At 26.7% G+C, this 26937-nt stretch overlaps 4 protein-coding genes across 10 annotated transcripts; 2 read left to right on the top strand and 2 right to left on the bottom strand.

Moving 5' to 3' along the window:
- Positions 1-146: 146 nt before the first annotated feature.
- On the bottom strand, positions 147-3186 carry LOC113559106 (molybdopterin synthase catalytic subunit 1-like). 6 transcript variants are annotated; one of them, XM_026964697.1, is made up of 4 exons: positions 2996-3127; positions 825-929; positions 490-744; positions 147-392 (listed from the first exon to the last, which is right to left on the bottom strand). In XM_026964697.1, exons 3-4 carry the CDS (start codon positions 732-734, stop codon positions 179-181), a joined length of 459 nt encoding a protein of 152 aa, XP_026820498.1. In that variant the 5' UTR covers positions 735-744; positions 825-929; positions 2996-3127; the 3' UTR covers positions 147-178. The 6 variants fall into 6 exon arrangements, with proteins under 6 accessions (XP_026820498.1, XP_026820499.1, XP_026820497.1 ...); XM_026964698.1 differs by lacking the exon at positions 825-929 and having other exon boundaries at positions 2996-3096; XM_026964696.1 differs by lacking the exon at positions 2996-3127 and having other exon boundaries at positions 825-960.
- An 882-nt stretch (positions 3187-4068) lies between these two features.
- LOC113559107 (protein yippee-like 5) lies at positions 4069-6740 on the top strand. Its single transcript, XM_026964702.2, has 3 exons — positions 4069-4380; positions 4488-4671; positions 6425-6740. The coding sequence occupies exons 2-3, from the start codon at positions 4511-4513 to the stop codon at positions 6612-6614; spliced, it is 351 nt and encodes a 116-aa protein (XP_026820503.1). The 5' UTR covers positions 4069-4380; positions 4488-4510; the 3' UTR covers positions 6615-6740.
- Positions 6741-12765: 6025 nt separating this feature from the next.
- Positions 12766-18677, bottom strand: LOC113559429 (dolichyl-diphosphooligosaccharide--protein glycosyltransferase subunit STT3B). The gene is made up of 12 exons (XM_026965252.2): positions 18279-18677; positions 17954-18172; positions 16998-17175; positions 16393-16458; positions 15739-16109; positions 15452-15630; positions 15175-15389; positions 14054-14274; positions 13608-13953; positions 13426-13539; positions 13150-13365; positions 12766-12978 (listed from the first exon to the last, which is right to left on the bottom strand). Exons 1-12 carry the CDS (start codon positions 18419-18421, stop codon positions 12883-12885), a joined length of 2364 nt encoding a protein of 787 aa, XP_026821053.1. The 5' UTR covers positions 18422-18677; the 3' UTR covers positions 12766-12882.
- A 275-nt stretch (positions 18678-18952) lies between these two features.
- LOC113559428 (WD repeat-containing protein 11-like) lies at positions 18953-25632 on the top strand. Of its 2 annotated transcripts, XM_026965250.1 has the most exons (23): positions 19297-19418; positions 19571-19682; positions 19800-19944; positions 20004-20177; positions 20238-20430; positions 20500-20668; positions 20732-20870; positions 20933-21052; positions 21125-21264; positions 21332-21555; positions 21636-21809; positions 21872-21980; positions 22045-22108; positions 22206-22327; positions 22386-22610; positions 22920-23097; positions 23378-23500; positions 23583-23806; positions 24166-24332; positions 24390-24487; positions 24548-24717; positions 24961-25093; positions 25194-25632. In XM_026965250.1, the coding sequence occupies exons 1-23, from the start codon at positions 19297-19299 to the stop codon at positions 25295-25297; spliced, it is 3429 nt and encodes a 1142-aa protein (XP_026821051.1). In that variant the 3' UTR covers positions 25298-25632. The 2 variants fall into 2 exon arrangements, with proteins under 2 accessions (XP_026821052.1, XP_026821051.1); XM_026965251.2 differs by lacking the exons at positions 24390-24487; positions 24548-24717; positions 24961-25093; positions 25194-25632 and having other exon boundaries at positions 18953-19418; positions 24146-24325.
- Positions 25633-26937: the final 1305 nt, after the last annotated feature.

Genomic DNA, 26937 nt, shown 5'->3' on the forward strand with positions numbered 1-26937 from the left:
GCTCAAAGATTATTTATTTATAATTAATATAATTTGAATGTATACTAATGTCACTAATGTGAATAATATATAATTCCTGAACTCAATTCACCATTATAACTTATTCACTATAGTTATTTTGAGTATTAAATAATCAAGTATCCAAATAAGATAAAGTCCAATTAATTTTATTTAACATTTAACAATTTGATACATTATTGTTACTTTTCCAGGCACATTCTTCATTAGCTTTCCATACTCCACTGCCGTCTTCGTACTGTTCTTTTTTAAAAATGGGAACTGTAGTTTTTAGTCTGTCAAGTATAAATGATACGGCTTCTTGAGCGTGTTTGCGATGAGGAGATGATGCAGCAATCACTACACCAGCTTCTCCTACTTTTACTTCGCCAATCCTTGTATAGAATAGAGGTTATTAAACAGGCAATATTAATTATACTTAAAAAGCTAAGATATAACCTATCAATGTAATTTATCAATTCTTTAAATTACCTGTGATGTATTGCAATGTTCACAACTTCAGGCCATTTTTGTCTAGTCAACACAGTGATACTTTTCATTTGATTCAATGCCATTGACTCGTAAGCTTCATAATATAATGTTTTTACTTTATTCCCATTAAAGTGTTCTCTAGTTGTTCCAACAAATATTGATATAGCTCCACATTGCGGCAAGTTGACAGAATTCATAGCAGAGCCAATGTCCAGTTCAGAATTCAGAATTTTTAAATCAGTCATTTTTTTTAACCTGACAACAAATTCAATTACTAGAAATCCTAGTTTTATAAGAAAACTGTTTTGAATTAAATTTATTAACTAGTTTAATACCTCCACTTATTGGTGGGATAACAGCCACAGTGTCCTTTTCTCTTAAGGTAATTTGCAAATCATCAGATATATAACTCTCATTTACAGCTAATATAAATATATTTCCTATTGACAATAAATTAAATTGATCTATTAACATGGAACGTAAATCGTGTCCAAATAAGGTTTGTGGCAATTGAACAGTTGTACTCTTAACTTTAGATAATTCACGAGCTTGAGCAAAAAATACAATTGTAACATTTACCACAGTCATCACCTAAGCACATAAAATATACAAAATAATTTATTTTTAAATTCTAATGAATTTGAAAGGTATTTATCGGTTACCCTACCACTACTAGCCAGTATCAGATTGTTTTGGGATTATCATGTCAAGTAAACACTATTGCTATATTTTTTATATTATCATTATTATGCAAAGATTTTAAAACATTTAAAAAATGTGAATACTATCTATTCATAAAAAAAAATATTCATATACAATTTAAAAACATACTCTATATTATTTTATTTATTAGCCAAAATAAATGACTAACAATTATCCATTCCATATATAGTATGATTACCGACATATAATTTAAGACATGTACATCTTTAAAAACTCATAATTGTATTATATTTTATTATGTTTAATTTGATATTCTGTACTTTAGACTGTGGCCTATATTAAAATTAAAATAAATAATTGATGTTCCATTTAGCTTAACATTTTGGAGGTATTTAAAATTGTCAGAGTTCAAACCGTAGGTAAGTCCTAAATGTTGTTTAAATCTTACCAGCAATAGTAAAAAAGTGTAGAAATAATAGAAGTGAAATGGTATATAAATATTTATGTTCTTCAACGTTTTAAATACAATTTTTTTTTTAGTTGCGAAAATGTCAAAAACAATATTTTGTAATTTACAACAATGGGCTTTAAAATTGTTTGAATAAAATAGCTTAATCTAACCAAATTTTCAATTATTCGGATTTATAATAATGTTAGCAACTATTGTACTAACTTATGGGAATTCAAATGGTAGCATATATCAAATAACAAATTCAGAGAAATTAAAAATACTATCATATACTTGATTAAACCCATTCATTCAATTGCAAAGATGAATTAATTATAAACGGGCTAGGTATAGGTTACTCAAAAATGTCCCATGGTCATCTTATGTGAAGAAATGAAACAAATATGTGGAGAACCTCTTGGCTCTTACAGTCGATCACCTTATGTATTGTCAAAATTATAAAAAAACATTGAAAACTAAAAAAAGCGTAAGAATATCTGACAACCTCTTTGAAGCCCTTAACCCAATAAAAGATAACATCAAAACATCATCTCATTTCTCAAACACATTTGATATGTACAACTTAATCTAGGACAACCAAACTATTGTATTTAAACATATTATATAGCATTTCTATTTAATATTGTTTTAAACTAATAACATAAGTTGTTGAAACTGTACCAAGAATAATAAAAAAAAAGTTTAATTTAAATTCACTTATTAGATAAATTTACATCTTAAAAGTTATTCAATTGGATAATTTTTAGTTAGGTAACTACAAAAAAATTCTAAATTACCTCTTAACACTATATAATTATTTAATTAAATAATGAACATTAATTAATTGTATTTAATAATATTAATATTAATGAAACAAAACATTTAAAAAAAAAAGAACAAAAATTATTTAAATTGTTTTAACTTGAAAATTAATAATAGTTAAACAATAATTAACAATAGGTATTTCAATTTTATATGTTTAAAATTAGATAGCTATATCAATTAAATTTTAATTTCAGAATTCACACTTTACAAGATAACGATAAGTACTTAATTGTTATATTTACTCTACAGTTAATTTATCAGAATTTAATCTAAATACTCTAAAAAGTATTTAGGTTTTTTTTTGTATCTGTTAATAGTGAACCATTTGTAAGTAAATAAAAATATTAAAAAATAAAGATAATTGATACTTGAACAGTCAAATAGCTAGATCCTATTCTAATTAAATACATACATATTTTTAGTACAATAATAATGAATTAATGGATACCTCTCTATAGATTATTATAGATTACTCATAGATCATAATACTGTAATTGTTTCACAAAATATGAAGAATCCACGACTAAAAATGTTTTAGAATTTATTTGAAAAAAATTAATATTAACCTACCTTGACGAATAATTGTAAGTCTGAGTGGTAGCTTAAAAAACAGAATGATCTTTTAATCAATATTTTACCATTCAACATTCGAAACACAAAAGAAGGAGAGGTTAAACTGTAGGCCATATTAAATTACAAATTTTCAAAGGCTTCCCAAGCATTACGTAAGAACTGACTAATGATAATATAGTAATAATGTAGGTATCGGAGCTATTATTTTCTAATTTTCTATAAATTAATTTGAATAATCAATACTTTGTCATCGATTTAGTCATTAAGTAATTAAATGAAATAATAAATAATAATAACCATTGATAATATATAATAAAATATATCGTGTACACTATTATTAATTATAATCCACGGCTTATGACAGCTTCATATTGTTTAAAATAGGCAATATATTCTCTTACTAAGCTTTTAAAATATTATAAATTTATGATATTTTCTTTCCTTAAAAATGCAATATATTCTTTTTTTAATAAATTATGTAAAAAAAAAAAAAAATTTATTCAGTTTAAATTTATTTAATCAATTTGATTTAGAAGTTAAGTTAAAATAATTTAATTTACTTTATTTTGTTTATGATAAAAATCAATTGGTTCATAAGTAATGCATAAAAATAATATGTTGCATAGTAGTTATTATTTTCTTTAGTAAAATATTTAAAAATAAAAATATTGTTTATTATTCTCGACCCCTAAAATATTATGCTTTTTATGCAAAATAAATTGTTTTTTTTTTATGAATTCCGTGTTTTTTAAATCGTAAATAAAATCTTGCTCCTAATTAAATGCTAAACACTTATTATATAGTTTAATGGCATACACAAGAAACAAATAGGTATGTAAAATCATAAAAACCCGACCCCTTATTATTAGGTATTTATCTATTCTGCGTCTATTTAGTTTTAGTATTTTTTAGATAATCTAAAAATTATAACAGATCACAACGATTCTACCTGACCTTTAGAAGTCAGCTGATACGTTGTTATTGTTTCGGAAAACAGCTGATTTTGATTGACAACAGTTGATTACGCTGAATGATCGAAAGTAAACACAAAAAGACGTAAATAATAGTAAAAAGTAAAAAGACGTAATTTATTATTTAATGTTTATTGCGTCTCAGTTTTACACTCTCCGACTCTCGTGTTTGGTCATCTTGTACGTAATAATCGTATTAAACTTAAATTTCTGTATTAAACCGATAACCGATAGTGTTTATTCACTTTCATTCCTGTGCAATTATTTCACGTAGATCAACTTAATTCTGTTGTTAAAAATAAAGAAAAATACTTTTTAAGCTTCAATCACGATTTTGTTGAACTGTCACGAACACACATTAACCTATTGGATAACGAATATACTAAATCAAATTTGCTACGACCAATAGGGGTAGGACATTAGGTTTATTGATCTTAAACACTGACTTAATAATTAAAGAGTGTACTAGGTGAAAAAAAAACAGTGAAATAATTCTAATTGTTTGCCATTTTTTGTAGTCCAACTAGTCGAATCAGTCCCTATGGGTCGAATATTCCTTGATCACGTAGGCGGTGACCGACTGTATGCGTGTGCTGCGTGCGACACAAATCTGACTAATCGTGATGAGTTGATTAGTACCAGATTCACAGGTGCAACAGGTCGAGCATTTCTATTCAACAAAGTTGTAAACCTCAATTATAGGTATGGTGTTACTAGTTTATAAGGTAATAAAATGATAAATAGATATTCTTAAAAAGTTTTAATTTTATTTTATATACTAATTTTACATTAGAAAATTAACTAAATTCATTAATTTGATCTTTAAATTACTGAAGAGGTTAATCTGTAAATTATTATGTTAATCCATTGTTTTTATTAGCAATTATGTTATGGTATAAGATAGCAATTCTTAACCTTTTATATAATACAGACCCCTGATGAAAAACTTTAAGACTAACTCCTTTGTCCATTTTCTTTCAAATACCTTTTTTTTATAAATATGTATACTTGACATTATGTGCCCAGGCCATACCACTGATAGAAGACTATGGAACACAGTTTAAAAACTGCTGATTTAAAACATTAGTGTTATACTGTATTATTCAGGTTTAAAAACAGTATTGCTTAGGTTAAGAAAATTTTATTTTCTGCAACATTACTGCAGAAAAATCTACAAAAGTAAAAATTGTTAATAAAACTTATTTTGTATTAGAGGTATTATTGTACTATTAAGTTAGTGATATTTTGTATAAATAACTCAAAATATTTTAAAAATAATAACTTTTAAAACATATTTTTAACTATCTTACCCTTTAATCATTTTAAATAATAACATAACATATTTTAATTTAATAAATTATAATAATTAATATATAATATATATTTAATTATAATAAATTATTTGGGTTTTTTGTTGGTTTTGAAATTTAAAAATACAAAATACTAATGAATAATTGTTCTATGAATTATACTAAAATAACAAAATTCTTATAAAATATTTGGTACAAGGTGTATAGAACATATTGAATCCTTGATGCTTATATTACATTTGAAATATTAAAATATTTTATTTTATTTAAAATAATAAATTTCCCAGTAGGCAGAGTACTTTTGGTAAATTAATATAAATAATAATATACGTATGAAGTCAGCATAAATCTATAAATCGTCTTCTAAATTCCCAAATGTTCCCAATTCATTATTTAATTATTTTGATGTTAGTTCCTGTTTGTTTTCTTTGTATGCTAACATGCATAAAAATTAGTTTTGAAGTCATTTCAATTTAGCTATAAGATAATCCTGATATGAATTTAATATCGTTATCTATATTATAAAATTGATCAGACAATGGAAAAGTATTAAATATATAAACATTCTAGATCATTAAATTCCCAACAATTATGGCTTTAAAAGCCAAATACTCATAAGGCTTTGTTATACATTATATTGATGTCAATAAAAGGTCATTAGAAAAAACAATCCTTAAATCTTTAACCTTATAATACTAAGTTTTTGATTATTTATGTGATATTGTGAAATAAAATAAAAAATGTAATCATACATTATGATGTTCTCATGGATGTTGTTAATGATAAGATAGCCACCACTGAATCGAGTAAAAAAATTCATGCTGAATCATAGGCGCCATGTACATGGGTGCTCGGGGGCTCAGGCACCCATTGAAATTATTATGGGGTATTGGGCACCCATTAGAATATTGGATTTTACAGGGACTAAGTCCCATCTCCCAAATTGTACATTTATGCCTATGATACCAAGGCGCACCCATTAATTTTTTTAAAACTTGGCGCCTATCTGCTGAATCGTATATACTGTCATTACCTTATTAGTTATATACCATTAGCAATTTAATTTATTAAACTTAGATACATTGGTACATATTTATTTATGTTGTCTCTGTTATAATCTGAAAATTATTTAACTTGTTTCATAGTGATGTGCAAGATCGAGTAATGTTAACTGGTCGTCATATAGTGCGAGATGTATCCTGTAAAAATTGTGACACAAAGTTAGGATGGATATATGAATTTGCCATGGAAGAAAATCAGCGCTATAAAGAAGGTAGAGTTATTTTGGAGAGAGCTTTGGTTACCGAAGGAGATGGTCTTGAACATGAAATATAAACATAAACATACTCTGAGATGTGGATTTGTACAGATTTGTTTTTTTCTCATTTAAATTATATTATAACAATCTTTAACATAATAGTATAATGGGTATAACTTGAATATACTAAATAATAATTTTTTTTCTTAATTTAAATATAAATGTTTTGATGTTCTATATAAAATAACTTAGGTTATGTTATTCAATATTTTTTACACTAAATATTAAATTTTGAACATAAATTATTAAATATATTTAAAATATATGTATAATATATATATATATTTTTTAATTATATTAAAATATTTTACTGCATGTTTAAAATTATGACTATATGAAACTAAAAAAATGCATGTAAAACTGGTAAATATTTTAATGTATTTTACCTATATAGCCATTAAGTATATTATCTATTAATTTATTTGTTTTAACTTTATTTTGTTGATAAAATTATTCTTTCATGTAATTGAATAATGAAAATATTATTTTTGCTTGTGGTTAAAAACACATTCATGAAACAAATTCATTGTTTTGTTATTTTATTTGTTAAATTAGTTCTCTCCTTCAACTATGCATGTCCTAAAATAATTGTTATATTTTATACACTATATTGTTAACTAACTTTAAAATTAAAATATGAATAAAAGTTTATCAAGGTGCCTTTGATAATATAAGTAAATCGAGTTACTCTAGTATTAAAACTAATGCTACAGAATTAGTTTGGCTAAACTCAAACTTTGAACTGAATTAAGCTTGCTATGTGCTAAAACCGTTGTATAATGTACAATTTCTTCTTGAGAGGACACCCCACCCACATTTTTTCAGTGTTGTCTACAACTTACCAACTCATAACATATTAAATTTTACATTTAGAATCAGTTTTAAATTTTAAACTTTTGTGTACAATATGAGTGTGAATTGATCAATTATTAAAAAGTTAAGTTTATTATTTAGGCTCTTGGATGAAAGAGTTACAATTGTAAATTTAAAATGCTCGTACTTGATTGTAATGGATATCCATTTCATGAACTACGATCATATTGTGTAAGTAAAATTTTAGTTCATGAAATGGACATATATTTTATCTATTTCATGAAATGGAAACTCTTATTTTATACTTAGTGTAATATTTTAAATTAATTACATCAATAGGTAACTTTTTGTGAAATCGAAATAAAAACATTGATACGATAACACGAATCTAGTACCCTTAAATTGTAAGCTTTAAGATACTAAATAAGTATTATAGAACTTACTGTAGTACTATATTACATAGGTGTGCGCACGGGGGGCGTTCCGGGTGAGGCTGGGCACCTCCGACAAATAATTGGGGTCCTACAATTTAAATCCTATAGCATATATATATGGATCCGTATTTTAACTCATGTTACTAGAATAAAAATGGTATTTTTTCTAAAATATGTCGTAAAAAAAATTATGTTTCGGGATAAAAAAAAATAATACAACGTAAACTATTTTAAATTTGCGTGGTAAAACTTATTATGATTATAACAGCTAGATGTTATTGACACAAAAGTAAACATAATAAATAAATATTGCAGTTAAAATAGATTTTAGATCCAACTATCTAATGAAATATATTATATTACTTGGTACTAGTAATACCACTGATTAATATGTGATATAATGTAAGTAATGTTTATTCGTGCATTATAATTTATTAATATATGTTCATGTCTTTTTAAGAGTGGGCCCAAATTAAGAAAAGGGCCCGAAAAAATTGTAGGCACCCCCGAAATTCAGGTCTGCGCACGCCTATACTGTACTACTAATATGTTATTAATAAATAATCGCATCAATTGTATGAGTGTAATACGACTATGGCATTCTGGAAAAGTTTTATATTATATTATTTTTATTTTTATATGATGCCAGTACGTTCTCTGACTTGATGCGAGCCGTATATTACCAATTATTACAAAATAATTATTTTATATAAAATGGAATTTGCTTAATTTTCTGAATTTCATGAAAAATAATACTTACTAAATAATAAATGCTTACTACTTAGACAAACCTGGGAAAAAACCACCTACTAAAAATGAGGTTCAATTAATAATTGAAGAAATCTTAGCAGCCAAAATAAAAATGTAATTAATTGTTAAAACATTTCATATTTCTGGACGACAAGGTTTTTTAAGTTGTATTTGTAAACGCCAATGTTAATCAAAACGATGTGCTTGTTTTAAAGCGTCTGTAAAGTGTAACAGTCGTTGCCATAACTCTAATATTTGTAAAAATAAGTAATAAGTAATAATTTATTATTTATTATTATTATAAAAAATTATAATAATCATGAATAAATGTTATAGATTAAAAATTAAACTTAATTTAAACTGATTGTATTTTTTCATAACACAAAAAGTTACCTATTGATGTAATGAATTTAAAATATTACACAAAGTGTAAAATAAGAGTTTCCATTTCGTGAAAAATACGATTACACTAAGTGGATGCGACATATATATCAGATAATATATGTAATCCTCTAAAAGAAAAAAAACAAAAGATCTTCGACGAAATCCGTTAAGGTCTGTTCAGAATATTTAAAAAACGTATATGACAGCGTTATTTAATGACTAAAACTATAGGTTCCTAATAAAGAATTTTGCACACTCGTTGAATTGTTAGACCACTATAGTATGAAAGTCATCATTCAGACTAGAAATATATTATCATTTTTCTATTGTATATTCATATGTGTTATGGTCCAGAGTCCAAATTAGGAACTCAGAACATGGTATTCCCGAATTTAAACGCACCATACTATTAGCAATGTCCGTTACTCCGTTGATAAACGCAACTAAACATACAATTTTGGGGGAGTGCATAAATTGTAAAGAATTTTCACACCCCAAGACGCCTTTCACGCTATACATACATACACATTATATATTTATATACAGAATAAAATATATCATTGCATGCGAAACATAATCATAGCATTGGTAAAAGGTAGTACTGTAAATATATCTGATTTCGGTGAGTAAAAATAATTATTGGATTATATCATTGATTATAAATCATTAGACGAAGTGGAAAATTTTAAAGATCTTAGATTACTTGGAATATCAAATAAGCCTGAATCCCGTGCGCTTGTGGTTATGATTCGTATTTCGTATGATTTGTAGGTTATATATGTAAACTGGGAAATTCCATTAAACTACCATTTCACAGTCAGTGGTTTCAAAGGTGACATTTTAATATCGATCATTAAGGAATTGGTTCAGAAAATATTAAAACTTGGATCTGCCATTATTTATGACCAGAGTACCCAAAATAGGCGGATGTTTTCAATTTCAGGTGAATCTGAAAATGAACCATTTATTACAACTTATGATAGAAATTATTTTTTATTTACGACATGTCACACCTCATAAAAAGCGGCAGAAACAACCTTCTATTAATAGAAAATCTAAAAATGGAGATGAACTTATTTTGTTCTCAGTAAACGAGTTGTGTCCCAATTGTTTTATGAAGTTTTACACAAGTTGTGTGCTGATAAATTCAAAACGAAATTTTACACAAAAATAAAATATGTATAAAATATATAAAAACGATAGGTATCATTTAAATGTTTGCCTAATATATAATTTATATAGGTAGTTATTTTTACTTTTTATTTACATTACCTAATTAAACGAAACCACATTGATTATTATTAGGTTAAGTTAATATTTTTATAATAATAATAATACTATTTTTTGTGTAAAATATAATATAAAAAATAGGTAAGTACCTTTAATATTGTTATAGATAAATTTTTCAATGCGAATTTATAAAAATATTTACATTTTTGCCTGATATGTAATATTATTAAAATTATTTGTGTAGTTATTTTTAATTTTAAATTATATTAGTTAGACTAAACTTGTGTGTAACCCGAAAAAATCTGAGGCACACAATTCGTGTAACCGGGAAAAAATCTAATGACACAATTCAATATTTGGGACACAACTTGCTTTCAGCCTTTTTCTGGAATAGTTTGGACTTAAACTGCGTTGCTTTAACTATATGAGTCAGAACTGATGATAGATTTTTTTTATGACTAATCGATTAACCCAAGATTCATTGAAAAATGTATTTTCAATAATAAGGCAAAAAAATGGACATAATAGAAATCCAATAGCTCGCAATTTTAGATGTTGTTTTGGAAATGTATGTTCTTACAGTTTAATGAAAATAAATATTCAGATAAATGAAACTGCAGTGGGTGAAGAAGATAACAATGAATTGTTGACAGTTAATGTTCTAAAAGATACTTCAACCAACCCTATAAACCCAAATTTTATAGAAATCGATTTCGATGACGCCACTGGTCATATATATACTTAATTTTCTTATGGGGAGATGTGGATTACATTTTATACATATGTTAATTCCTCACTCTGTAACTATTTAAAAACAGGATTATTTTTCGTCTTTGGAGGAAGATTTATTCCGTCTCCCATTTGTACGCCACTGTAGATGAACAATAACAAAATTTAATTTCTGACAGCTCATCATAAGCCAGTCCTTGTTCTTTAGACAATATACATAGTTTATTTCTCAGGGTAAACTATGCATTTATTAGCAAATAAATGTCTTGAGAAATTTAAGCGCGTTGATTGTCAACCAAATTTAACTATAGATAAAGATCTTAATGACCAAAACTAATTATTAATAACGTTCAATATATTTGAAAATATCTTAACTAATACAGAAGGTTTAAAAATGCTTTCATCAATACTCATGATAATATAAAAAATTTTACTTGCTATTTAAAAAAAAAAATATAATCACTCAACTTATGAACAATGCTACCATTGCTCAAAGATTATTATTTATACATAACAGAATTACTTTTCAGAACTAAAATTTATAAAAAATGTAAATGGATTATATCAAAACTTTATTATAACAAAGAAATTCAACAGGCTGATAAATTAAAGATTTTTCAGAATGATTAATCGTGTTTAAAATGACTAGTGAGTAATGACTAAATACATAATTAATAATGTAAAGTAATCAAGTAATATAATTTGATAGTTTATAAATTTTAATGTAGATAGATAGTAAACACTAAACAGTCTAATCACCTGTGATTATGCAATAAGACGACGGTGACAATAATATACATATTACTACAAACGACGAAACTTGTTTTTACCCTTCATTCATTGAACTTAACGACTATATTTTATAATTTATAAATATGTCAATGATCGAAATTAAATACGAAAATATTAGTGTTGGAATTCCTTATTGCCATGTAGTGACATTTTTTTGGAAGACCGACGAAAAACCATTTGGTGAGCGATTTATAGTATTTATAATCAATGATTAGATATTATAATTTATTGCAGTTTAGACTGTTTAATACCCGATTAAGTTATATTTTAAAATTGAAGTGACAGTTGTAGAATAATGACCGAAAAACGCGATATAAAGGTAAGGGTAAGGCGATTGAATATTATAATTATAATTTATTAAGTAGTGCGTCTCTTACTAAAAAGGTAATGTACCTATATTGTCTATACGATATGCCGTGTTCAATCAGTATAAATTTAAGAAAGGATATTTGGGATATTCATATTTAATTCGCCTTACTGCTTTTTTCGCGTATGCGGATAATGATATAATATTGATTATTGTACATTTGAAAACAGTGAAACATGAAGGTATTTGAAAAAATTATCAGATATATCGGTGTATTAAGGGCATTTTACAAATTATTCACATTTGTATATTACTTAGTATTTTTGTCTAATAATAAAAGATTATCTTGTTATCTGGCTTGGCATATGATTCGTTTTAAATAGGAAACTCATCTAAACATTGGTAAAACAAGTAAAAATTATTGAAAACAAAATAATTTCTTATTTTAATTTATATATTCCCCTTTTAAATGTTTTTTTTTATTCTCTAGAAATTCAATTTACAAAATTGTACAACCATATAAAAACAACAAAAAAAAAAAAAGATAAAAATATTTTTAAAAACAAATATAATTATTTTTATTTTAGTTCAGTGCTGACCATTTATAGTTAAGTAGAGTCTACGTAACAATATATTAATGTATATATTATATACAAATAGACCATAGACTTGATAATATTTAATAAGTGCATCCTAATAAAAAAAAAAAAAATAATAAAATAAGATGCATTCAAGTTTTTGTCATATCTATTGTAAACAACAATAATTTTGTGTAAATGAAAAACAAAAATATAAATTATACATTTAATAAACAACATATTATGGCGCCCATTTTGAGTGGTAATATTATATTCCATTTGTGTATGAGTTGGTTGTTTTAGGTTTTTTACCTTTTACAACTGTAGGTTTGCCTTGAATAATACCTTTTTTCTTGCGAGCAGACTAGAAAAAAAAATTGTATCAAGTATTATTAGTTTTTAATTATTAGTAAAATACTTTTTTTAATTTGTAATTGATATATAGTATGTTTGAACGAGTTTTTTTTATAACATTTTCAAACACTTGCTTTTAAATATTATTTACTAATATAAACAATTCCATAGAGGTTTGTACCTTTTTTGATATAGCAGATGCTCCAGGATTACGAATTTTTCTTTCTAGAACTGGTATACGTGGCCTATTAAACTCATCTGGTTTTTTTACCCTGTATATTCTGACCAACCAGTGTTCAGTAGTATAAGCCTCTTCCAAATAGGTAAGGTCAAAATTTTGATTACCTATAACGGCATTACGCGTACGATCAAAACCAGCAGGTGTTCTAAAATCCAACTGTAAATCACAACAATTTTATTTTTCAATTGACATAAAAATATGGATATTTATACAAACCTTCAAGTCACCAAATCTATAGTAGCTAAGTTTATACATTAAACAATTGAGCATAGTTGGAGAGCCCTGACTGTCTATTCTAAATTCACCACGTTCAGTAAAATAATCAGATTCCTAGATAAAACCAATTTTACAATTTAAAAAAGTCAATAAAATAATAATAAGTTTATAATTATTTTTACCCTTATGTCTTTTGGATGTTCGCCTTCAGCAATACGAACCATCCATAAGAATTTATTGATATCATCACCCGAGTATCCAATTACACCTCCAAATATAACAAGGACATAATCAACATCAAGTGATGTCATTATCTCATATGCTTTTGGTTCGGTTGACGACATTGCTTTGCCAACAAGTGCTATATGACTATTGTTCCAAGTATTATTGTCAACTAATGTTGTGCGATTTGCCATTCCAGCTATTTGATAGCCATAATCCCACCAAGACATAACACGAGCATCATTGTCAGTGTTTTGGGACAACCAATAGTAAGCTTCACGAAAATCATCCAATATTTGACGAGATCTAATCAAGAAATTGTAAAGGGATTTTATAATTTTAGTATGTTTTAAAGAAAATAATAGATAGCAATAATTCAAAACTATATTTTAAACATATATCTTACCCATCATTACTGAATGATGCTAAAACAATACTAGGACTTGAGTATGCATTACTGGTAACCCATGTACAGTGAACAACAAACATCATTAGGACGAGTAACATAGAAATAGTCACAATACTTCTAATATTTGATCCAACACCTTCTCCATTACTATTGTCACTGTTTAATGAAGCTATTGTTGGTGGCTTCTTTTTACTCTTTCCGGAGCCAGAACTTGATGACTACAATAAAATAAATAAGTAAAATTTAGTGATATATTATAATAATTCATTAGACTTCTATCCCATTATTCCTGTATAATATGTGGGTAAAAGAAAATAACCTGTAGGTACCATATGATAAAAAAAACAAAATATTTTTATTTTTTAAATTTTCAATATTGAAATCAAATATTTTAAGAATGAAAATTCACACAATTATCACTCTATATAATAATACACCTTATCCACCAGACATAAAGGTGACCAAAATTTAAATGTACAAAAAAACTCAACAATTTAACTTTGGTTTAATAATTAAATATTAATTATAACAAAGTTGATACTAAATTTCCTCAAAAAAGACACATTATATTTTTAATATCATATTTCGAAATTATTTGAGGTTTTTAGATTTGTAAAAATCAAATTTTAAACTATAGTAAGTATTTAGTTATAAGTATTTTAAGCTTATATGAGTGGAGTAATAGAGTAACATTTATAAGGTGCCTTTATATATTTCACTTTGGAATAAGCAATTAAAAGAAAAAATGTAGGGATTTAAATGACACAAAATTATGAAAAAAAAAATGTATTCAGACGTTAATAGATTTTTAAATAACTAGTGTCTTATATTAAATGGATTTATTAGTAGATATATATTTTGGTAAAATGAAGATATTAAAGAATAAGTATATAAATAACTATACTCTCCACGGAATAAGAACGCACCCCATCGCGCCAGTGGCAGACTGGTTCTCCACATCAACCTCGTCATAGTTGGGCTGTATCAATTTCTTTTCATTATTTTTAGCCAACTAGCGACAACCTGAGCGTGGTAAACCTATTTTAGTCCTCTGCCCAGGTAAATTCTTATTCCACGTTGAGTATATACAACCAAATTTATAAAATATATGTAATTACTTGTGAAGATTTAGAAGGTGTTTTATCTTTTACAGGTTGTTTTTCTTCAACTGCTTTTGTTCCATTGTTAGTTACTGAACTATCTTCTTTTAAATAATTTTCAAAAATTTTGGAAAATGCAATACCACTAAGAATACATACAGCTGGTGTTAAAGTTAACATTAATCTGACCATAACACCGGCAAAGTAAACAGCACTTAGAGCGTATAAAACCACTAAATAAACAAACAAAAATTAATGAATACTTTGACTTTTAGTAAGCTATAATAAATCATACCAAAAAGTCGCTCGTCATTATATTCTTGAATGCAATACCATAGTCCAGCTGGGAATATACAAACAAGTATATGGAGATCAAAGAAAAAGCTAAACCATGTTGTCGGTTGATGTTCAGATACTGATGCAATAATTGGTATATGTATCTTAGCATATGTTGTATCCCATAAAGAATAGAATCTAAAAAGAAAAAACAATAATTGTATCAACATAATATTTTAAGTTTGAGATAGTACTTGAGTATTTTTGATATTTACTTAAATTGATTGTTTAAACTAAAAAACATACCTTCCACTCCATGGTGCAATGACTCCTGCCCAAGTTAGACCAACTACAGCCAGTAGTACAATACCAGACGTAACTAATGTTGCAAATATAAAAATAAATTTAAACTCAGCCTTGGTGATACGAGTTTGAATGTAATTAAATGCCCCAGCAGCCATGACTAAAGCAAATACTCCAGATGCTGCCATGTGCTCACTAGTCCTAATTGGTTGAAAACCAACAAAAGGAATTTGCATACTCAAAACCAAACCAAGTATGTAAAAAACAGTGTAACTTGTGAATAAACGATATGAATAACGGCCCATAATCAGCAATAAAAAAACATGAAGAGGAATCAAGTTAATAATGAACACATATCCACCCCAAGCTGATACCTAAATAATTAATTACATTATTAGTATTAATATTTAATATTATAATAAATTCCAGATAAAAAATTTAGACTCAAGTTTTTAATGCCCAACAAAAAGTAAAATTATTAAAATTATTCAATTCACTAAATGAAAAAAAAAATACATACTTTTGTATTGACTATATGACTATGTTTATTAAATTATATTATTGGACTTTTTGTAAGACTTGAAAAATGTAGTCAAATTTTTTCAATTCAGACTTAATGTCCCTAGATTTTTTGGTTGATTACCATCAACAACTTACCATATAGAAATAAGAAAGAGCTGTAAGCACTGACCAAAAAACTGAACCAGTTTTGATAGATTTTACCTAGAATTTTTAAATTCATATCATATAGATAAATGTTTTTTTAATATTTTTAATTTTAATGTAATATATAACAGTTTTAAGCAAAATAACCAGTTAATTTAAGGTGACTAAATACAGTGAAAACTTTATAACGAATCTGAAGGGACCAAGAGATTTCTTTCGTTAGTGTTTTTGTAATAGAGGGTTTAAAAAAAAACAAAATTGTTGTTAAAAATTACGTTGATAATAAAATGAATATAATAATGGTATTATTACGATATTAAAAGTAAATAATGAAAGAATGTAATCGTTCTTGGAAATTTCGGCATCTTTGCCAATTATTTTTATAATTTATAATACTTAACAGGTAAATAGTGTTATGAAACATAAATATTGTTTCGTTATTGAGAGTGACCATACATTATAGAGAATGAATTGACTAATGGGTTATAAAGCAAACCAATCAATATTATGTCATGTTTATTTTATATAGTTTTTTTTGCTGTAAAGAGTTTCGTTATAAAGAGATTTCACTGTATAAAAAATGTATGATTACTTACCCAAAGATAATAGGTAAATTGTAGAGCAAATATAGCAATTCCTTCATTGTCGTAGCTTCCAGCTACCGATCGACTAATATAACCAGGTACAATTGCAATAAAACAGCATGCAAATAATCCAGCACCCGGAGACCAAAGTTCTTTAGTCAAGAAATATGTTGATATTGCTGTCATCCCACTATAATAAACAAAATAGATAAATACTACAAATATTAAACATTTAATTAAGTACGTAAAAAAAGAGAAATATTAATATTAATTTATCATAAACAATATATAGTTTAAAATTCTTTGGCAATGCTTATAGTCCATAGAAAACTTAAGTGCATTTGGTCCAATTATTAAAAAAAAAAAAAAAAAACAATAATAACTCATATTTAATATATTATTAAATATAATCCATTAATTAATAATAAATAAAGTTTAAACTAACTTAAGTATGGTGTTGCAACCATTTCATCTGATCAAGGTCTTTTTAATAGCTAATTTCTCCATTGCTAATATGCAAATGCTCAATGTATTAGAATAAGTATAAAGAAGAAATTAAATGAAAGTCGGAAGATCACTAACACAATGAAACCTCGATAAAACTTTATAACTATAAATTACTTTGTAATTATAACACAATAACAGATAGGTTAGGTTTAGATATTAAAGAGGTTTACAGAGTTGTATTTTAGTCAATTCTCATTAGTTATATTAACCTATGTATGAAACTATAACCAAAACTACCATTCATCATAAAATCATTTTTCTGTAAATAGGTTTAATAATATTATGTTTCAAAACGTTTAGTTTGATTTAAAGATGAAAATATAAAATAGGTAAATATAACAACATACTTTTATTTAGCTATTTTTTTCTGTAAAAATAATAAATTTACTATGAAAACATGAAGATTAATTTTAAGGATATTGTATAATACTATATAGTTTCAGCAACCTAATATCCATTACCTGAATATGGGTGCCAAAAATACGCAAATATCTCTGATATGTACAGGAATATTTAACGCATGCAAGACATGGTGTATAGCACCGGACGTGACCATCAGTCCTGGGTAGACTGTGCCACCGACAATTCTGCCAAGCGGGTACCATGCTCTTTCGTCAAACCAGTTCAGAAAATTGTAGAAACCATGTTCGACCATGTACGCTGTCGCACGGTAATTGAACCTGTAATAATGAATCGTGGTGGTGAATTAATGACACCATGAATGCTGGGATATTATGTATTTATGTATGTCTGTGGCTGTAGGTGGATCGGTTCGCCAAGACTCACCATGGATCGAATTCGTGGATGATGCTCTCGAACCGTATAACGGCAAACAGCCGGGCAGAGAACCCAGACACCCATGCCAGGAAGAGGATGGCGAATGTGATGAGACTTTTCCATCCGGCCGGGTTGGTGAGCAACGTCTTCATATTAACATCAGGGTCCGCGGGATAGAAGTTTATTCACATGGATCGCGATCGTTGGATGGGACAAATCTGACGCACCGCAGAACGAAGATTACAGGTGACCGTCCACCATCGTTGTATACTATTAATGAATTATTGTAATATGTTAATTTCCAACTTCACGGTTTTCAGACCGGGCGAGTTGGCTCTAATCTCTATTCTATAGTTATGGTAGCAACGCTACTTGAACACGTATACCGTATACGTAAGTAAAACTATGAAACATAAACTATATTATATTTATTATTTACCCGTAAACAGTGACAAGCCGGCAACATGACGTCATCATTTGAGGTTAAAAACCCACCGGATGAGTTGGCAACCGCCTCATCCAGTGTTATCGCCATTGACAATGTTATCACGAACACGACGTCTTATCACAGAATCTCGCTTGGATTTTGGTCCGGAATTCTGAATGGGCTTTTGTTCCACAAAATCAAAACGCGTATGTTTTATCTGCAACTGTTATCAGCAGCTGTGATCATCGAAACGGATAAACATCAAATATATTAATTAATAAAAAATAGTAAATAGTAAATACACCACAGCTGCGCCGCCACCACCGCGACTGTTTGAAGATGTTGTGATGCCGAGGCTATGTGCCTGTGTACGTCGTATTGTCGTATACCGTCCGTATTAGCACAGAACAATATTATTAATTTGCTGTGGACGATAAGATAATAAACCACGATAAACAATATTATAATTTAAAAGTTTAATATTAAATACAGTATATTTAAATTTTGTATTATTCCCGTTTGTTTTAGTATTGTTTTGTTTTTAATTATTCAGAGTTTATTTTATAGTTTTAATTTTATTTATATACATTTTTCATTCCAATGGAGACCAATAAAGACAAGAGACATTCCACGGGATCCGAACAATCTAATAGACTTCACATGACTGCTCCTAGAACGTTTTCAAATCAATGTCATGTATTGAATAAAGGAGCCATAGATTGGTAATCATTATTTTCAAATTGTTATGTTTTATACTTTTTTTCAAGAGTTGTGTTTATGTGACAAACTTTTTGTTGGTTTCAAATTTGTTTGATTTAAATTTAAGTTGTATGGATATTTTAATATTTATAATGTTAATTAAATTATTTTATAGGTCTGAAAATGGACTTTTAGCTTATGGGTCCAATAATCTAGTTGTAATTGTTGATACAGCTAAAGTCATTCCAGTCCAATGCTTCACTGATCACAAATCTTTAATTAAAAAGGTTAATATTTTTGACATTATATCACCTATTTATTTCAACTGCATTCTACATTGAATACAATAATTTTTAGTCAATGATTAAAATGTATAATACAGTTATTTAGAAAACATTTTTCAGCTTTTATGGGTTCCATATGATTCTGTTTCTGGTGCATCATCTGAATTAGTTTCTGCAGATTGTACAGGTGATATTGCCTTATGGGACGTATGCCGAGGTCGATGTATCTCATGGATTGACTCAGAGCAAGCAAAACCAGTTAATGGTAAGATGTTTCTTTTATATAATTGTTAATCATGATTTCTTACATTATTTAACCATCAGGACTAGAGTGGGTGCCATCCTCGTTAAACAATGATTTGCTATTGGGAGTTCTACATGCACCTTACACATTTTCTATATTAGATGTACGTAAAGGTACTCGACTTTGGAAAAAAACATTTTGTGATACAATCAACAGTTTTGCTTTTGATCCATTTCATTTAAATAAAATTGCTTGTAAGTTTTTCATAAGCTATTAATTTTGATTTAATTATATTACAAGCTATATTTTTCTAGTTTTGTGTCCAGAATGTATATTATTTTTTGACAATTTTGAACGTAAAACAGCACTTAGTGGTAATGGACGTAAATTTTATATATCAAATACTGCAGCTGGTGAGAATTCAACTGTAAATGAAGAATCTACGCGACCTAGAACTAGATTCAAAAGATTGATGAAGGGATTAGTATTAGGAGAAAGTCAACCTAAGTGAGAACTTTTGTATTTTTCTAGAATATGAATGATATAAATATGTATTTTTATTTTTGTTATATCAAGAATGGATCCTTCATTGACGGTTTCTGAATGCATTCAATTTACATACCATCGTGCACTACAAAATCATATAATTTTAATGTATCAACATGATATATTAATTCTTGACCTATATATTAGTATGACAGTTGGTGTTATCAGTATAGATCGCTCTTTCTCTCCATTTTGTCAGGTGATATATTTAAATGAATTAACTTTATTCATTTTTTTTTTATAGTATTCATAAAATTTTTAGATTTATTCTTGTCGACAACGTGACATTATATATTGTTTACAAGAATCTGGAAGTTTGTCATTGAAATTAAGACGTAAACCTATAGCAAATTATTTGATGTCCCCCATGGATGCTTCTCCTGTAGCTGTAACTGGCAATGGTAATTTCATGTGTGTATATATACTATATAGTATACCATGTATTATTTGTTTTATGTTTTAGAATCATCTTCTGATACATATTTGTGGTATGAACATAGAATACAAAGTGAAATAATCAGACAGACAAAAAATTCTAAAGTTCTTGGTTTAGCAGTTTGTCCAATTACTGAAAAACACTGTGGTTTGTATTGACTTAATTTCATACTTAAAAAATTTATTAATTTTTTTATTATTTCTATTTCTTTAAATATAGCAATACTATTAAGTTTGGGTAAGATTATGTTTTTTGAACTCGAAAAAATTATGGCTGCATCCAATGATGTTTCATTTTATCTTGGACGACGTGATAATCACAAAATTGCATTAAGTAACATTTTTCCATCGTTCAACGATGTAATTAAAATAAATAAAAATAAAATAAAAATAAATTTCTTTTTAATAATTTTTTTTATATTTTTAGAATCAAGGCTTAATACCAAAAGTACGTTTATATCCTCGAGGAATGCTTCCTAGTCTAGAATCTACATTAACTGTTATTAAATATTGTCCGCCACTAACATCAGCCACAAGAGCTAAATACAAACCTCTTTTAGCTGTAGGTACAAATTCAGGAAACATTGCAATTTTTAATTTGGCTACAGGATTAATGTTGAAAGAATATCATGTACATTCTCATCCTGTTAGGTAAGCTATAAATAATAATTTAATGATAATATTTCAGTTTATCAAATTGATTATAAAATCATATTTAAATATTATGTTAGAGGTATTGAATGGATCAGTCAGCGCTACATAATTTCTTGGTCATTTTATTCATATACATTAAATACTAAGAGTCAAGTTATTGTAACTGATATTCAGTGTGGACAGTCTACACCTGTCCGTATAAATAAAGTAGATGAGCCGTATGTAGTATTTGTAAAAGTATCACCTTTAAAGTAAGTACTTGTTTTAATAACACAAAATTAAATTTTATAATTATTTGGTTTCAAATTCTTAGACAGTATTTTGTAATTGGCATTAAAGATGGACCAGTTGAAATTTGGGATTTAAAAACAATGTCTTTGTTAAGTAAAATGTCGAAAAGATTTCCACCAGCTGTTTGCATGGTAATTATTTTTATAGTATAAATTATTAATATTCATAATCAATAGTTTTTATACATTTTTTCAGGAATGGGTTCAATGTAACTTGTCAAAAGGGAAAAAAAATAGTATAACTACTACTATAATTGAAGGTAGGTACATAAATATATAAAATTGTTTATTTTAAATCTAAAAAAAAAATGAAAAGAACTTCATTAATTTTAAACTGTGTTATTATTATAATATTAGAGAATGAAAATGGATCAAAATACCCAGAACATTTGTTGATTTCTGATATAACAGGCAATCTTTATGCTTTCTTAATTGATTCAAATAGTTTTTTAAAGCCTGGTACTATGATAGAGCCTGGAGTAAGTTTAAAAAACTGTTAATAAAAAATGATTTATTTATCTTTCAATTTCTTATTAGATTTTGTTAAAACCTCCTGTATACCTTACATGTAAGTTGAACATTGCACTTCAAGCAGACAGTGATGGTAATTTATTTGTGTGGGATTTAAGTAACCAGATGGACAAACAAAAACAACATATTAACCGTTTGGAAATTCGAAAATTAAAATTTGCACCGGGTGCTGGGAATTTTCGATTTTTATGTCTATCATCAGATGGCATTGACATTTTCAATGTTTTTGGAGTAAGTATTCCGTACAGTGTAATTTAAAATTATAGTAATTGATTATATTACCTGCATATTAAATGAAATGTTGGTGTGGAGTGTACAGTACACACATAGTAATAACATAAGAGACAGTGGTAGAATCAAGCCTCCCTTGATAGTTATGTGTGTAAGGCCTAAAATCAAATCTTCATTTTGTGTTTACAAAATTATATGATATGAATATAATATAATATGATTAATTTTGAAGACCACTCAAAAAAAAAAATCCTATAATTGTCATTGATAAGTGTGATAGTTATAAAAATGTCTGTATGTTATTTTTAGTCTCCTCAATCCATTGAAATAATTTCTACAATGAAGATGGATAAAAAGTTACAAGTTGTGGACGCTGATTGGGCTAGTGCTGAACACTCTGTAATCATGTTTAATGATCATTCTATAAGAGTATTTGACCTAAAGCTTACTAAGTCTTACTCTTCAATATACAACTATGAATTTGATGGTATAATATTAACATAATTATATATATTAAATATAATATTATTATACTTTGGCTCATGAGTAAAGTAAAACATTTTGTATTGATCAAAACCTATTATGTTGGTATGTTTAATGAGTGGGCTGAAGTATTATAATATATTTATTTACAGTATGTATCACAATTATTTGATACATTCCAATGTAATTTTGTCATATTTTCCTAATGCACCTTGTTATACAGTAATGTGTAAAAACATATACAACTTTTTTTTTCACATGATTATTATTATTTTATTTTCTAGATTTACTGGGGCCTCCTGCAATTTTAGATCGTGATTTATGTAAGATGTTTTATTTTTGGCTTTCAGCTACTTGTAAAAAAGTTTATAGCACAGAACTTGGTTTTAATAACTATGAATTATCTCGTGAGTAAAAACAAATTCTTATTAATTATAATTTTGAATCTGATCCACTTAGTTGTAGATAATATTTTTTATATTTTTAAAGTTATTAAAAACGCCTGTCATTCTCTACCATGGACAGAATTAGAATTATGTACAAAAATAGCTGAACGGTCTTTAATAGTATGTCAATCACTTGGACTAAAGAATGAAGTTCAATTTTGGACAGTGGCTTTTCACTATATCATGGCGGGCGATGATTATGCTACAAGTGTTGTCCCTCCTTTAGACTCTTGTTATGATGTTGTGTGCGACTGTGAAACATACAGAGTAAGTTAAAAGATATATCTTTTTAAATTTTAAAGTAGCCAATAGTCATACTCAAAATTATAATAAGCAAACTATTTAAATAAGTTATTCTTATTTATATCATAGTATTTTTATGAGATTTTTTTTTCATAGAATAGAACAGTGTTTTCATGGATAGTCAAACTTAAAATGTTGATTGTAAAAAAATTTATTTATTCAAGAAATCATTAATCATAATCTGCTTGATATCTTAGTTACATAAATATTTTTAAGATTAATAATTGTAACACTCTATTATATATAATTGTGTTTTAGTATTATTAATATTTGAGTAATAGCAAATTTGAATTATTAAATAAGGAAAAATGGGTAATGTTTAGAAAATACAACTAGAACGAGTCTTATTACATGAATGGAAAAGTGGCGACTATATGCACATGAGACGTGTTGCTGATAAATTTATATTACTTGGAGAGAAAACAAGAGCATTAGACTTGCTTTTAGCGACGAATGTGAATGATCCAAACTATTATACAGACGCACTGAAGTAAATACATTTTTATATATTGTTTTATGAACATTTTAAATAATATTTAATTAATAGGGCTTGTTTGATTGCTACTGTGGATTCTAATACTGCTAATCAAAGTACAATTAAATTGGTAGCAGCTAATCTCATTGCAGAAAATAAAATCGATGAAGGTAAAGTTTTAAACTAATACTAAAGATGAATTATAATTTTGAAAAGGTTATTTAATTCAGGTATTCAACTATTATGCATGATTGGCAAAGGATCTCAAGCTTGCCGCTATCTTATATCATACAATCGATGGGAACAAGCGGTATGGTTAGCAAAGTGTTCATTGTCAAAAGACGATTTTGATACAGTTTTAAAAAGTTGGGCTGATCATTTACTATCTAATAGAAATCAGGTATTTATAATTATTATAGTCTAAACTATAATTAAATAATGAAAGATTTATTGAATTATATTAAAAATAATTTATTATAATTTTGTTTATACTTCAAAATTAAAATAATTTATAGTGTTTGATTATTTTATTATAATTACAAAAAATAATAAACATTATTGGATTATTTTAAAAGTAATAAATATTTATTGAGCCTTCAATTAAAAATTTAATTTATTTTTGAATAAATTGTATATGTTGTAGGAACAAGCTGTTTTGGTATTGCTGTCGTTAAAAAGATTTAATGATGTATTGAAAATCTTAATCAATAGTGACCGTGTTTATAGAGCTGCACTATTAGTTTTAGCCTGTCAACAAAACAATATTGGTCTTGATAATATCCTTTTCTTCATAAATTTTACATACATTATTAACAATTATTATATTTACTTAGTTCATTATACTGTTCAATTATCCTTAATTCATATATTTATTACGTATTTTAGAAAAAGAAGTATGTGAAAAACTCAAACGTGAATTGTACATTAATGGAGGTGATGGTGATGTCGTGGACAATCTTTTTAATGAAAATAAAACCTGAGAACAAATATCTACTGTGATATCTAATTATTTTATCTATTGTACTATTAAGTTTTAGTTCACAGTTTACTTTTTATCACATTGTATCTGTTGTATTTAAAATATAAATACAAAATACATATTTTCGCATTATTATGGAGCAATTGCTATGATCAGTGCAATATTCATACTGTATGATAAACCACATGTATGTTTTATAGTCTCGTAATATCAGTCATAGTTTGTAAATGATGTTTATCATTGCTCATGAGTCGTGTCTGTACATAAAATTAGTAAGTTGTTTTCAGACAATACATACATTGTTGCCAAAAATATATAAAAGTCCTTTTTTTTAGATTTAATGGTTTTATTACATTAATCAGGTTATATACATGTCACTGTGATGTATACCCTCTCCTTGATTTTTTTTAAGCCGCAAAAATTTGAAAATCTTAATTATGTAGTAGATTTCAAAATACCATTAATAGTCATGCTGTAAATTTCTTATCCTCATTTAATTGGGATTTAACTTTCTCATATTCATATTTTGAATTTGCAAAAAATATATTCAATGATGCTCTTTAATGTTATTTTTTTTATTTAAAAATCATTTATTCACTATTCATGTTTTCCGAACTAATTCACAAAATAATTTAAAAATCTTATATCCTTAATAAATGGTGCTCTTAAAAATTATAGACAATCAATTAATTTTCATCTCAATGTATACAATTATTCAAGAAATCTTTCTGTGACTTGGAATGTTGAAGGTAATCTAAGGCGCAATTCAAATGAAAATAATTGCTTCAGTTACAAGCCTAGAAATAATTGAACTTATTCTTCGAACATTTCTTCTCAGTGTATTCTACTCTCTCATCTATTATTTAATTTAAAAGTGATTCATTGTAATCAACTTATCAAGAAATCCCTATTTTTTTGTTGATAAAGTCTTTTAAAGACTATCTACCTACTTTCAGCAACAATTTTTCTTAAAGCCAGAATATTATTTACATTGATTTTATACTTAACCGAAAAGGGACAGTTTTGCCTGACTAAGAAAGATCTGATGTAAGGAAAATTAGTTGGAAGTAATAGAACTAAAAGATATATCAACTATCAATTCCTAAATATAGTATAAATAAATGAATAAATATGAACTTTTTTCTTAAATTTATAAATTATAAAAAAAATTAATTTTTAATTCATTATTGTATACTCGTAAAATGGATTTATAACTTTTTCAGTCATAAATCTAAAGCATATATTTAAATTTTTACAATGTTAGAGTGTTAGTGGCAAAACATAATTATTATACAATAGAATATTTTGAAGAAATTGTTCATAAATTTATTGAGAAATTTTAGTTGTGTTAGGCAGCTTTAACTACATATACATATACAATGTTCCATGTACTATAGTATATAGAATTTAGTAAAAACATTAATAAATAAAATAAACAAGTAAATTGTGTTCAGTAAAATCAATTTATTTAGTATAATTAAATTATTTTTGTTAAAACAAATGTTCATAACAAAAAAAAAAAAATATAGATAAATTGAATTACTGCAGAATAATTATAGCAAGATAAAATATAAACAATTCACTAAATACATATTATATTATCTGACTAAGAGTACTGGAGATCAAAATATTCTAAGCTAA

The sequence above is a fragment of the Rhopalosiphum maidis genome, chromosome 1, assembly GCF_003676215.2.
Source record: "Rhopalosiphum maidis isolate BTI-1 chromosome 1, ASM367621v3, whole genome shotgun sequence".
In the NCBI taxonomy this organism is placed as follows: domain Eukaryota; kingdom Metazoa; phylum Arthropoda; class Insecta; order Hemiptera; family Aphididae; genus Rhopalosiphum; species Rhopalosiphum maidis.